We start from the raw sequence: 13,767 nt of genomic DNA on the forward strand, positions 1-13,767 counted from the left end.
ATTGTTAATATATGACTTTCTGCTTTGGCAACACCGCTGATTCTAAACAATAATGCCAATAAAGCAAATAAAGCTTATTGATTGAATTGAACTGGAGAGAGAGAGAGAGAGAGAGAGAGAGAGAGAGAGAGAGAGAGAGAGACAGGTGTGGATCAAGAGAGAGACAGAGAGAGAGAGAGAGGAGAGAGAGACCCTGAATGGAAAGGTAGAGCGACATAGAGTCAGAGTGTGGGGAGGAGAGAGAGAGAGAGTCGCCATTACTGCCTGGCAGTGAGAGGGGAGGGAGCAGAGAGGACCAGGTTTCGGCTTACAGCGCATACCACACGAACAACACCAAAATACGCTAAAATACAGGCAAAGCAACAGGAGACTACACCTTCACCCGATCACGACTTGGGGTTTCAGTCGGAGGACACCAAGGACCGCGGACTGTGGGTTGCAAAGAAAGGAGTTTCTTTTTGTAATGTGGGAAATGCTTTCTCCTCTTTTCCGTGGTATGTGGATCTGGGAGCGACCATGTTATTAGGTGGGTAGGGGAATGTGTTTGGACCGGGATTGGGGACTTCATTAGCTTAGCTGGGACTCTTTTTCTTGACCCCGGGCTTGCGCTGTCTCGGGTCTAAGGAGACCCGGGTGAGAATATGACACTGTGTTTTTAAAGTTAACCACAGGTTGTGATTTTATTTTATTTTTTAAAAACCGCTTCCTTCCCAAACGTGAAGCTCAGGGGTTGGTGATGCTAAGCTAGCTAGCCAGCCGACTCTCCCCTCTCTCTCGGCTAACAGCTAATGTTAGCTAATCGGAATTGGAAAGGTAGGTTTTCTCTCTCTCTCTCTCCTGAAGTAATCAGGGCCAAACCAGGCCGAGCCGGGCTTCACCTTATTCTTTCCCAACCCCTCCAAGAGGCTTGATAGCCGCCGTGCCAAACCCCCCCCCCCCGTGCTTGTGAATGTTAGCTACGGTGCTTTTTGACGCATTAACGTGTGTTGGTTTTAATTAAAGCTTTTATAAAGTGATTAACGTTAACTCCCGTAGCTCTCTTTACCCGGGTCTGGACCCCCCCCCCCCCCAAATCGTGGAGTTAGTTTTTCGTGATATCCACCTTTTCCAGTTAGTGGTTATTACACCGTAACACACGGGAAATCTTCCACAATGACTTTGGGAATAAAAAAGAAAATGCACCAAATCCAAGTTGAGAGCCTTCACACTGTGTTGGCTTTTATCTCTTGTTATTATTTCTTAGTTTAACCTATTTTAAGTTGCTGGGTTGCCAGTTTTCAACCTTAACGTCCTGCTAATCTGCTAGTAACATTAGCACAGGGGGGGTGGATGGATGGCTGGAGGGTCAGATCCAGGAACACCTTGAATTTTCCGACATTAATCAGGCTGTTTTTACCCCAAAACGTCTCAGCTGTGATGAGAAGTTCTGATTAACTTTTTTAACATTATTATTCTGCAGTCAGTCAGCTCCGTGGGTTTGTCCTGCTGCAGCGCTGCATGCCATTTGCGGACTGCTGCAGCTTCTTTTGCCCTTTACCCAACTCTCTTTATTAAAGGGATAGTCCGTGTCTTTTTTATCTTTTATCTACAGCCCCTTTGCAGTCCTCTCATTCAGATTGCATGAAGCATCAATTGTGTTTCAAAATACCAGCTCGCTGCTTTGTTGTCATCCTTTTTTTGAAACCTCTACATCCATACTAAGACTCTGTTCATCATTATCATCACAGTCAGTTTCTGGCGAGTCTCCCCAGCCTTTTCTCTTGAACGGGAAGCAAAGCTATTGATCTGCTTAATAATACTGAGCATTAACAGCCGTCCTGCTGGCAATCTTCTGATTTCCTATCGGGGTAGTGTGTTAAAAGAAATGTTTCACGTGTATTTTGTGGTCCATTTGACAAGCACAGATAGCCTTGCCGGTTTTAGCACTATCAGAATTGACAGAAAAGGATAGGCACGTCTGCAAAGCTTTAAGACCATTACTTTAATGCATATTGGTATTGGCATATGCTAATATAGTGGGATGTGTTCGATATTCCTATCAGTTTCAACAACATAAGGGCATTGGTCCCGACAAGTCCTGTTTTGAGTAATGACACAGTTGATCGTATCAGTTGGCCTATAAACTGCTGTTGTTACATCATCGACACCTTCGGGAAGGGAAAGTCAGATGAGTGAGGCTTGGCTTCAGGTCTGGACTTGACTGTAGAGGATGGTGACAGTATTGATTGTTTTTGAATGAGCTTTGTGCTTGAATACATGTGAAATTCTTCTCCTAGAAGCACCAGAGCGTTGCCTTTCACATAGCTTTTGATTAAATCAAAGCTATTATTTTAACAGGCAAAGATGTTTTTTATTATTATTGAGCAATGGCAGTGATCTATCAAATTATCCACAGCCCACTTAAAAAGATGGCTTCACCTCTTGTCTTAACCTGGACTATTTTATACATATTGAGACTAACATTTCAGAAAGTCATTTCTGTGTTATGTTCTGTATTACAGCTGTAGTTCCTTGAATCATGATGAGTTGGCTGAAATTTAAAACCGCGTTACGCAACTTTGTGCGCCAGCAGCTGAAAAATTCTGTTAACAGGTAATGGTTTAAAAATTTGAATGTCAGTACCCAGGAACCTGCGAGGCTGTGTCTGTCATGATTTAAATGAAAAGGAGAGAGGGAAAGTTGTTTAGTGAGAGCTTTCTTTTTGGTTAAAAAGGAGGCAGTTTTGATTTTTTCTCTGAAGTTTTGATTCATCTCTTCCTGTGGGAGGAGTGTTGTCTGTACCCGAGATCAGATTTTCTTCTGGGGAATCATAACGAGTCAGTGGCGCCTCATTTAAAATAGATGGGCCGCTCCTCTCTGTTGGACCCCTGCTTTGTGATTTAGGCATTTTTAGGCAGATTTTAACCTAAAAATCCAGCCGGATGCAGCTTCAAAAGGTCTACCATCCTTGGCAGTGTGTTCTGCTCTGTTTCAGGGCTTAACAACATTTAGTCATCTCTAAAACCAGCTTGCCAAGTGATACCTTAATCCCCCCTGCAGCCTCACAGTGAATAGACTAATCGTGATGCACAAGGCTACTTTTAGCTGTTAGTGCGGCACACATACAGTTTGTGCTGTAGCGTTTGGCCGTTTGGCTCCATCCAGGTGTTTACAGTAAACAGCTAACTGGCTAGCACTGCTACCATTCCTCTTGTCATAAATGCATGTTAACATTTATTCTCGAGTCTTGTGTATCGAGCCTCTGTGTTGACAGCAGAGTGAATGTAGACTTGGCTGATGAAGATGCAAAACAGATGTTTGGATTTGGGTGACTGATCTTCTGAAACACTGTGGTTTGGATGGGAATCGCAGGAGGTATGTAGGCCCGGGTCTGTAATAATCATCAATAATTAATAGATTTCAGTTGTTGCGATTTATGGTTTTTACTCTATTTCCAAGTAAAGATTCCACTTTTTTAGTAGTTGCAGTGTCACCAGCGAGAAGAGCTCATGTTTAGTGTCTGTTTTAGCTGGTGGGTGGACTAAATAACAATTTAAAAAACATCACTTGGACTTTACTAATCTGTGATGGGCATTTTTGCCATTTTAAAGTCAACAATGAATTAATAAATCAATAATAACATGATTATCATATTGTCAGTCATCAGTCAGTAATAGACGTTGGAACTACAAATGGAAATGTAGTTTTTGCCCTAGTTGAATACTGCTTGCAAGCATTAGGTCCACAGTGCACTGGTGCAGTGCTTCACCTGTTCAAAAGCTCAGATACACTTGCTGCTTCCTACAGTCAGGTGTGGCACATGTAGCAGCAAATAGGTTATTGTAGGGGCCACAGGTTAGAATTGCAAACCTGACAGACCTGCTGGTCGGTTTGCTGTCTGACATCATTTCATGTCCTGGGTGTGTTGGAGGGAAGAGGAGCTCCTTGTTGGAGGAACCTAAATTATAAAGGAGGTGACTAAACCTTTAAGGCACCTTACCTGTAGGTAATTGAGCAACCTTCCCCTAGTTTACTCTTAGATTATGCACAAGTTTATCTGTGGTCTTACAAATAAGAAAATGGTTTCTGTGATCTCTTTTTTATATATATATGTTAGATAATTGAATTCAGTGTGTAACATCCATTTATCCTTCTTGTTTCGGAGTTCTGAATACATTTCCATGTGTTGTTTCTTAAGGTTGCTGTAGATCTGCTGAACTCAGAAAAGTCAGTTTCCTTGAACAAAGCCCCTGCACAGGTGACATCATCACCTTGGTATCTATAAACAGTCAGGGGAAACCTCATTGCTTCGTCTCAGTGGACCAAATTCCTACTCTGCTGCAGTTTCTCAGGCTCAGCATGCCGTCGTGCTGCAGCGAGCAGTTCCAACTCATGCAGGCAAATTCACTGGCTGATTGCCATCGTTCTGTAAAACACAACAATGACTGACTTCTCTCAGCAGTTGTCAGTTATCAGCCGCTAGTTAGGTCATGGAAGACTTTAAGCTTATTTGACTGTGGAAATTCCAGATAATACTGACAGAAAGGTGGCGGTCTGATTCGTTTGTCACATTTTTACTTTCTACAATCTGTAATTGATCATTATTGGTTTTGTGAGTAGTAAAACATTTCCTTTGACCTGGTTATTAATGTTGAATAGACCGCGTGCAAGCACCTTTCGTCTCACAAATAACTGAGATTGCTAATTAGGCTGGGAAAACTGAGTGAGGTTTTTTTATAGCCCCAAAAATAAAACCAAAACAAACTGGACTTCAGAATCAAGACTGGACACAATGTGGGCATTCAGTGGTAGATCACGTTCACATCGTTTGGTCCTGCTTCATCTTACAGTCCTTCTGGGCTGATGTTCAGGCTGCCACTGAGAGTATGTTAGGATTTGATGTTGAGTTTTGTCTCTCTCTACTTAGGAAACATGTCTAAGGAGCTGGATATCAGAGACAAATAGTCATTAAAAATCCCCATGGTAGCAAGCAAGATGGCAATTACAAGACGCTGGCTTTTTAAAGAGCCTCCCACCCTGAACCAGTATATAGATATTGTAAACAGCATACAGTATGGAATGTATGACATTCAGTTTAAGATTACAGAAAGAAGAGTATTGGGCTAAATGAGATATATATATATATATATATATATATATATATATATATATGAATAAAGTATATATTAAAAAAAAAGACTACCAATTAGGATTAATAATCATGTCAGGCAAAATAATCAGGATTATACGTTTAGCCTTAATCATGTAGCCTTAGGGCGTGCTGATGGTGATAGCGAATCTGTGAACTGATTTATTTTCTGTTTCATTTTCACAGCGAAGCAAATCATTTCTAGGTCAGTGGCTGTCAAAGGGCTGGAGTTGCATGCCATTTTTATCCTGCCTTGGCACAAAATTGGTTGAAAGCACTTATTTTTTCACTGTGAGGGGAGAAGTGACATTGTCGAGCATGGTCCATGATTGAATTACTAGTCTTTTCTCTTATTCAAGTTGCACTGTCACACTTTAGTTTTTGTCTTCTTAAAAGTCCATTTTGATATTGCAGTTTTTAAAACACATTTTCTCTTGTTTTTTTTAGAGAAATCCATGAGGCTTTTTCTATACAATTTTATATTATAAACCTATTATTGTTGTGTTTTCAGACCAGCGCGTTTTATAACTAACACGAAAGGCCTTTCAGTCACCTTTTTATTAAGCTTTTTCCACTTAGGAGGGATTATTTTGTCCTGTACAAGTGTGATAATGTGTACCTTTTGTCTAATTTACTGATAACTGTGTAATGCCACATTAACATGTCTGATTTGTTTTGAATCACCACACCGTGCACCATCAACATTTGTGTCCCAGAGGGAGAGCCACAGAAACAAAAAGCTAATTATATTATTTGTGATAAGGAGACTCGAGTGCTCTGAGGACAACTCAGACTGCAAATATGTTTTTGTTTTTTCTTGATCTTTTCCTAATTGTAAATTCTATGTTTTGCAGGCAGGTGATAAAAGGAGGAGCCGGCTGTTCTATCCCAGCTTAGAGAAGACCCAGGATAGAAACTGGGAGAGATACATAGAGTTGGAGGGGGATTCACCACTACCAAGGGAAATCAGGATGAATGTGTCTCTGTACCATTGACAAGCTGAACTGGAATGATATCTTGACCTTTTTTCCTGGAAGTGACCAAGTTAGCGATGAGCGGGGGGATATAATGGCCAAGAACAAGGATGCGCGCCCCCCGACATTCGCCGTCAGCGTGGTTGGCCTCTCGGGGACGGAGAAGGAGAAGGGAAATTGTGGTGTGGGCAAGTCCTGCCTATGCAACCGGTATGTGCATCCTGATGCGGACAGTTACTACTCAGAGCACACCTCAGTGCTGAGCACAATAGACTTTGGGGGGCGTGTGGTTAACAATGACCACTTCCTGTACTGGGGGGAGGTGTCCCATCGAGGGGATGATGGGTTGGACTGCAAAATCCAAGTCATCGAGCAAACAGAGTTCATTGATGACCAGACGTTTCTTCCGCATCGGAGTACAAACCTGCAGCCGTACACCAAACGCGCAGCACAAACCAAGCTCCAGTCGGCGGAGAAGCTTATGTACATCTGCACGGACCAGCTGGGCTTAGAGCAGGACTTTGACCAGAAGCAGATGCCTGATGGGAAGCTGAACATCGATGGCTTTGTGCTCTGCATCGATGTTAGCAAGGGTTGCAATAGGAGGTTCGATGACCAAATGAAGTTTGTCAACAGCCTCTACGCCCAGATTGTCAAGTCAAAGAAGCCTATTGTCGTCGCTGCCACAAAATGTGATGAGTGTGTGGACCAGCACCTGAGGGACCTGCAGGCTTTTGTTGCCAACAAGAAGAACCTGCTGCTAATTGAGACGTCAGGACGCTGTAACGTCAATATAGAGCTCTGCTTCAACGCCCTCATCCAGCAGCTGGATAAAACAAGGGGAAAGCCAAAAACTGTGCCATACCTGGAGGCCTATAAAGTCCAACGGCAGCTTGTTGCCTCAGTGACAGATAGATATGAGAAACTGATGGTGCACACGGTGAGAGATTATCACACCACATGGAAAACAGTGGTTAATAATCTCAAGGGCCAACATGACTATGACGAGTTCATCACCTTGGAGGGCACCAAGAAAGCACGCAACATGTTCACAAAGCACATTGCACAACTGAAGCACGAGCACATCAAGAGGAGGAGGGAAGAGTACCTGACAACACTACCGAAAACCCTTAACAACCTCCTCAATAACCTGGAGGAGGTGGAACACCTCCCATGGCCTGAGGCGCAGAGTGTGATCCGGAACCGACCTGATTTCCAGTACTGGTTTGTGGTTCTGGAACATACGCCATGGGATGAGACGGATCACATTGACGTGAGTGACCGCAGGATACCCTTTGACCTCCTCAATACTCCCGATGGTGAGAGAATTTACCATAACCACGTCCAGCACCTGATGTCTGAGAAGAGAAGGGTGGAGATGAAAGATAGGTTCAAGAAGACACTGGAGAGGGTTCATTTTATCAGCGCAGGGCAGCCTTGGGAGGAGGTCATGTGCTTTGTCATGGAGGACGAGGCCTACAAGTACATCACAGAATCAGATAGGAGGGATGTTTACTGTAGACACCAGCAGGAAATAGTTGAAAGGGCCAAAGAGGATTTTCAGGAAATGCTTTTTGAGCATGCTGAGCTATTCTATGACTTAGATCTGAATGCCACCCCCAGCTGCGACAAGATGAGCGAAATTCACAGTGTGCTAAATGAGGAGCCCAGATACAGAGCGCTGCAGAAACTTGCCCCAGATAGAGAGTCACTCCTCCTCAAACACATTGGGTTTGTTTACCATCCCACTAAGGAGACATGCCTGAGCGGGCAGAACTGTGTGGATCTGAAAGTGGAGCAGGTTTTAGCGAACAGGCTTGTGCAGCTCGACCACGGACCCTCTAATCTCTACTATAACAGTGCCAACATCGATAAGATCAACCTCTGCCTCCTAGGAAGGGAGGGTCTCTCACAGGAACTAGCCAATGAGATCCGAGCTCAGTCCACAGATGATGAGTACACCCTTGACGGTAAAATTTATGAACTGGAGCTCCTTGCTGTTGATGTCAACTCCACACTGCTCTTCAGCCATGCGTGGGTTAACACATTCAAGCCACATGGCTGCTTTTGTGTGTTCAACTCCATAGAGTCCCTCAACTGTATTGGAGATTGCATAGGCAGGATCAGAGCGGAGATAGCACAGAGTAGGAGAGATAGGTTTGCTAAGCCACTACCATTTATTCTCATCCTGGCAAATCAGAGGGATAGTGTTTGCAAAAACATACCTATCCTGAGGCACCAGGGCCAACAACTGGCAAACAAATTGCAGTGCACCTTTGTTGACATCCCTTCTGGGGCCTTTCCACGTAAATTCACCGAGTTCCAAATTAAGCAGGGTCTCCGAGCGGTGCTTGATGGCCTGAAGCATAACTTTGATGTCTTGGCCCCGCTGCCCTCCATCAAAGACATGTCAGAGACGGACCTTAGGATAGTCATGTGCGCCATGTGCTGGGATCCTTTCAGCGTTGACCTCATCCTCTCGCCTTTCTTAGACTCACATTGCTGTAGCGCGGGGCAGCCAGGCCAGAGCAACACACTGATACTGAACAAGATCATCGGGGACAGCAGGAGGAGGATCCAGGTCACTGTTCTCTCCTATCACACTGCTATCGGTGTCCGCAAAGATGAACTGGTGCACGGCTACATATTGGTCTACTCTGCCAAACGGAAGGCTTCCATGGCGACCCTGCGGGCGTTCTTGGCCGAAGTCCAGGACGTGATCCCCGTCCAGATGGTGGCGATCACAGACAGCCAGGCAGACTTCTTTGAGAATGATGCCATTAAGGAGTTGATGACGGAGGGGGAGCACATTGCCACAGAGATAGCTGCCAAGTTTACAGCACTTTACTCACTGTCACAGTATCACCGGCAGACAGAGGTTTTTACACCCTTCTTCAATGAAGTGTTGGAGAAAAAGCTGAGCATCGAGAGCTCCTTCCTGTTTGACTCCTCATCACGAGAGTGCACCACTGGTGCTAGCGAAGACGTCTTCCCCACCTCGCCCCATAGCCATTCCCCGGCCTACAACACCTATTACCCAGAATCTGATGATGATAATGAGGCCCCCCCACCTTATAGTCCAATAGGTGATGACGTTCAGCTTCTCCCCACACCGAGTGAGCGGGCCAAGTACCGGATTGACCTAGAAGGCAATGAGTACCCAGTCCACAGCACTCCTGTTGGAGAACATGAACGCAACCACAAAGTGCCACCACCTGTCCGGCCCAAACCAGTGCTGCCCAAACCTAATGTCAAAAAGCTGGACCCCAACCTGCTCAAAACCATAGAGGCTGGCATGCGGAGCAACCGTAGGATGCCACGTGGCCCAATGGTACACACCGATGATCTGGAGGCGTCAGACAACTATGCAGACCCCGTGGACACCTTGCAAAGGTCCAGGGGCTTTCACAACGACGACATATATGCTGTGCCTGATGACACACACAGCCGCCTGGTCAAAATAAGAAACTCCTTTGGTGTGTTACATGGCCTTCAAGTAGGAGAGGAAGAGAATGGATTTGACAGGAAGTGTCAGGCTGGACGGCGGCCGTCAAAATACAAACATCGTTCTAAAATCTTGTTCAGCAAGACAAAGGCCTACCAAAGACGATTCCACTCTGACAGCGACGGGGAGGAGTCTGGCCCTGCCACTCAGAAAAAGAAAAAGGGAAGAGCCCACCGGGGCAGCGAGGAGGACCCACTGCTGTCCCCTGCCGACCCCTGGAAGGGTGGGATAGACAACCCCGCCATCACCTCTGACCCTGAGCAGGAGGACAAGAAGATGAAGAAGAAGAAGACGCCCAAGACTCCAAAGGAATCAAAAAAGGTGGGTCTTGCCTGTCATGAATCTGACTTTTGCAGAGTTTTAATGGCTTGTCAGTTATATCAGCTGTGTTTGAAAGTGCTTTATAGTGCAACAAAAGACAGAAAGAAGCAAGACGGCAAAGATATTGTAGTCCTCAAAACTGAGAGAACGAGTGTGCATGTGAATAAGAGCAGAAGAGATTGTGTATAGCAATGACTGAGCAGAAGTGTGTGGGTGTGAGATATGAGCAGATTTCTGTTTTTAATAGCCCCGGGACTCATGGTGAGAATAAACTAATTTGATAATTGATTGATCTGCCCCGCTGCTGAAGTGGTTTATGAGCCCCCCCACCTTACAGGCCCCCAGACGATCAATAAAAAGCTTGATAAAAGGCGCACTGTTAAAGACAGTAGGGCTCTGTCTGCATAATCTCAAAGCAGAGGCTGCACCTGTGATAAGATGCCTGTTTATCCTTTACAACTGCTCTCTGAAGGCGTGTCTGAGACTGCTGAGCACAAATACATGAGCAGGTCCATATGATCCAGCCACCATCATCTAAAATGCCAAGACAAATACTGTACAACACATGGAGCAATTAAACTAGCACTCTTCTGTAGACAAGCGCACATGTACAAATGAAAGAAAAAAAGACGTTAGCAAGAAAAGCTGTATTTAAAATTCAGTTAAAAGCACACATCGGCACACAGTGCATATACCCCCCCACACATGAGCATGCTCAATATATTTCAACATATTACAGGTACATTCGCAATAAGAGATAAAAGACTGACCTCTAAATTGGCAATATGAACCGCCTCCCTTATTGAAGGCAGTGCTAGGTGCTATTGGATCCTCAGCCAGTTTCGATAAATTAAATTGATTAACAAAAACAAATATCTGATTTTATGATATTATACACTTTATTGTCCCCGTAGGGAAATTTACCTTGGACTCAGATGCTGACTCAAAATGTTTGTCGTCTTGAAAAACTATTTAGCAATTGTGCACAGTCACACGCAGGCATGCAAGCGAGTGAGCATGCTGCTGCGAATCAGATAATAGTGTGCAAATCGGTATAGAAACAGCCGCCGGCGGTACGTGGCTGCATGAATGCAGGGCATTGTTGGAACATTCAAACTGTCTTTGATAATCAGAGAAGAGAGCGAAAGGAGAACCACAAGGTACAAAGTGGAAGGTGTTTAGTTGCCGTCCTGGCCAATTAGAGAGGAGCCCGAACCGCTGTTGGCATGACAACACTTTGAAGAGCAGAGGAGTGTGGGAAATCAAAGCCACCTCGGTACCTCGTTACTCGTCCCAGCTTCGGTCTTGAATAACGGTTTTGTCTGTTGTCTTCTTTCTTCTCGTCTTCCTCCACATGGACCTCCCTCTGCTTTCTCCCTTCATCCTACTAACTTCTTTTCTGATCTATTTCCCCATTGCCCTCCTCCTCCTCCTCCTCCTCTTCGTGTCTGATATGTTCTGCCTTCTCATTACCCTCTCTCCTCCATTTCTGCTCTCCCTCGTGTCTTCTTCTTAATTCCCTCTTCTTTCATTCCTTTCCCCTTCTTGTTCATCCTTTTCTTTTTAAAACTTAATTTTTTCTTTTCCCTTTCATACTTTTTTATCACCCCAATCTACTTGTCTCTCCTTCATCATCCCATTTGGCTTATTTCCTCTTTTCCTATCCCTCAATTTCCTCTTTGAACTTCCTATTTTTCCCCTTTCCTTTTCTTTGTATACTCCTCCCTGTCTGATCTTCTCATCTCCTTTCTAATCTCTTCTCCTTTCCGTCCCCCTTTCTCCTCCTGTCCTCCCTCCTTTGTCACCCTCTTGTCTCTTCCCTCCTACCTTCCTTTATTATTTCCTTTACCAATCTAATTCCCTCCATCCTTCCTGCTCTTTCAACCTCTCTCCCCTCCCCTCTACACCTCATCTCACCCCTCTTCCTATTCTCTCATCCCGCCTTTATAGCAAAAATCTTCCAAGCCCCCGAAGCCTCTGTACCCACCTACCCGAAGAACCTGGGAGAGCAACTACTTTGGCGTTCCCCTGCAGAACCTGGTGACCCTGGATCGACCCATCCCGCTCTTCATTGAGAAATGCGTCGACTACATCGAGCACACAGGTGAGTCGTGTGTTTTCGTCTTTTATTTCCCACTCGCTTCCTTTATTTTTGTTCCTTTCATCTTTCTATCTGTCTTCTGGCTGTGTGTTGAGGTACAACCAAGCTCTCTCTGGTATTTTGAAACTCTTGCAAGGTACAGCCGGTTTTGTTGTTACATGCAAAAGCTTTGTGGTTATTTGCTGTGAAAGTGCCTCTCATGTCTTTCCAAATGAGTAACTGAATGAGAGAAGGAGGAGGACATGAATTTAAATTCTAAAGAAGATTCACTTCTCGGCTCTGATGTCACCCATCAAACATGTTTTGTCTAGTCTGTCAGCCTGGCTGCCATTCAGTCCAAGTCCATTTCAATTCAGTGAGCTTTATTGTACCCGGCATTTGATGTGTTGCCAAAGCACTACCGAAATGATTACCAACTAAGATGGTAAAAGATTAGAGATCCAAAATCTGATGGCAGTAGAGAGATTTAAACTGGTACATCCATTAATCAACTGTACACAAGAAATGAGATAAGAAAATGAGATGGTACATGTAAAAACATGTAAGAAAAATGTATGAGTGAGGTTATTGGACCTTTGTTGAAGCGGAAAGTACAGCTGAAATAATTATGACCAAACCCTTTTTCCAGCTTCTGAAATGTGTCATTGTGAACTAAATATCTCTTGGGTTTTGGACTGTTAATAAAACAAAACACACAATTTGAACGTGTCACTTCGGGCTCCGCGAAATTTTGATTGGTGTTTGGCCCATATATCAATAATAAGACTCGTTAAGAGCCACCATGGCTGAATGTAACATTATGAGCTGTCAGTAATACTATCACTCTCTCCGATCAGCCAGCCTCAAGGTCAAATGTTGTTGGTTCAAATCCCCAGACCACCTGGGGAAAAGGTGTTCAACACGAGCATCAAGCGCTCTTGAGGTTGCTTGAAAGTTATGTTAATAATGGGTTTGGAAATGTGAATGAGAAAACCTTTTCTACTCGTGTGCGTCGAAACTACTCCTGTGATGCCCTTGAGCAAACCCATCAACTCAGTTACAACTGCAGAAGTCAGTGGTTGCATCAGAAGAGCAGACACACGCTCAGAGGACTTTCTCTGGAAAGGTTTAAAATAAGACATGTGGCCTGTTTGGACATGTCTAGCTCCCGCTGCATCATGCAGGCACCCAGTGCATGCTGGGTATGTGTCTGGCCTCTATCCCAGCTGTTGTAAAGTGGGCCTTCCCCCAAAGTTTGAGAGATTCCTCAATGAAGTCATGGCTCAGTCTGATAGATATTTATACACCATGTGGGGGACACGTTATCCAAAGTGCCTCTGAGTGTTTTAAGAGGATTTATTTTCTTTACGGATGACTGTAGTGAGATTCAAACCCACAACTCAGACACTTTTGAGTGCCTTGCTCCACACATTTAGCCACATGCAGCTACCCAAACTGTAAATTTTTTCCTTCTGACCACCAAAATGAATATTTTAAACATATTTAATATTTTACGAGCTTGTTGCATAATGTATTTACTCACTTTCCTGCACTCTTTTCCATGTTTAGTGCCTTTCAATAAGCTCTAAGAAGCAAAAGTGTCTCTTGTAGAAAAGAACTCAAAGTAACTTTTCCCCACGTCAAATTCTATTAAATATCTGGTGACGTAATGTTTCCTGTCGAGTCTTTGCTGGAGCGCGTTTGTGTGTTCAAGGGGAGCGGGTAGTTTGGGATTTTAGGATCAGTTCTAGTGTTTGTG

The 13,767-nt window shown here is 44.3% G+C and overlaps 1 protein-coding gene across 3 annotated transcripts in view; it reads left to right on the forward strand.

Moving 5' to 3' along the window:
* Positions 1–260: 260 nt before the first annotated feature.
* arhgap5 (Rho GTPase activating protein 5) overlaps positions 261–13,767 on the forward strand; it is a 69,639-nt gene continuing 56,132 nt past the window's right edge. Inside the window, exons 1-3 of one of the 3 annotated variants that reach the window (XR_005445740.1) lie at positions 261–526; positions 5,983–9,927; positions 11,877–12,032. Coding sequence is in view for 2 of the 3 variants with exons in the window: in XM_038729940.1 (XP_038585868.1) it covers positions 6,104–9,928; positions 11,879–12,032 (3,979 nt within the window). In the remaining variant the exon portion in view is untranslated. Of the gene's footprint in view, positions 527–5,982; positions 9,929–11,876; positions 12,033–13,767 lie in introns of all 3 variants that reach the window. The other 2 variants (XM_038729940.1, XM_038729941.1) reach the window with 2 other exon arrangements.

Source organism: Micropterus salmoides, unplaced genomic scaffold (genome assembly GCF_014851395.1).
Source record: "Micropterus salmoides isolate LMB-PRFRI ecotype aquatic unplaced genomic scaffold, ASM1485139v1 Ms_hic_scaffold_19, whole genome shotgun sequence".
NCBI classification, from domain to species: Eukaryota; Metazoa; Chordata; class Actinopteri; order Centrarchiformes; family Centrarchidae; genus Micropterus; species Micropterus salmoides.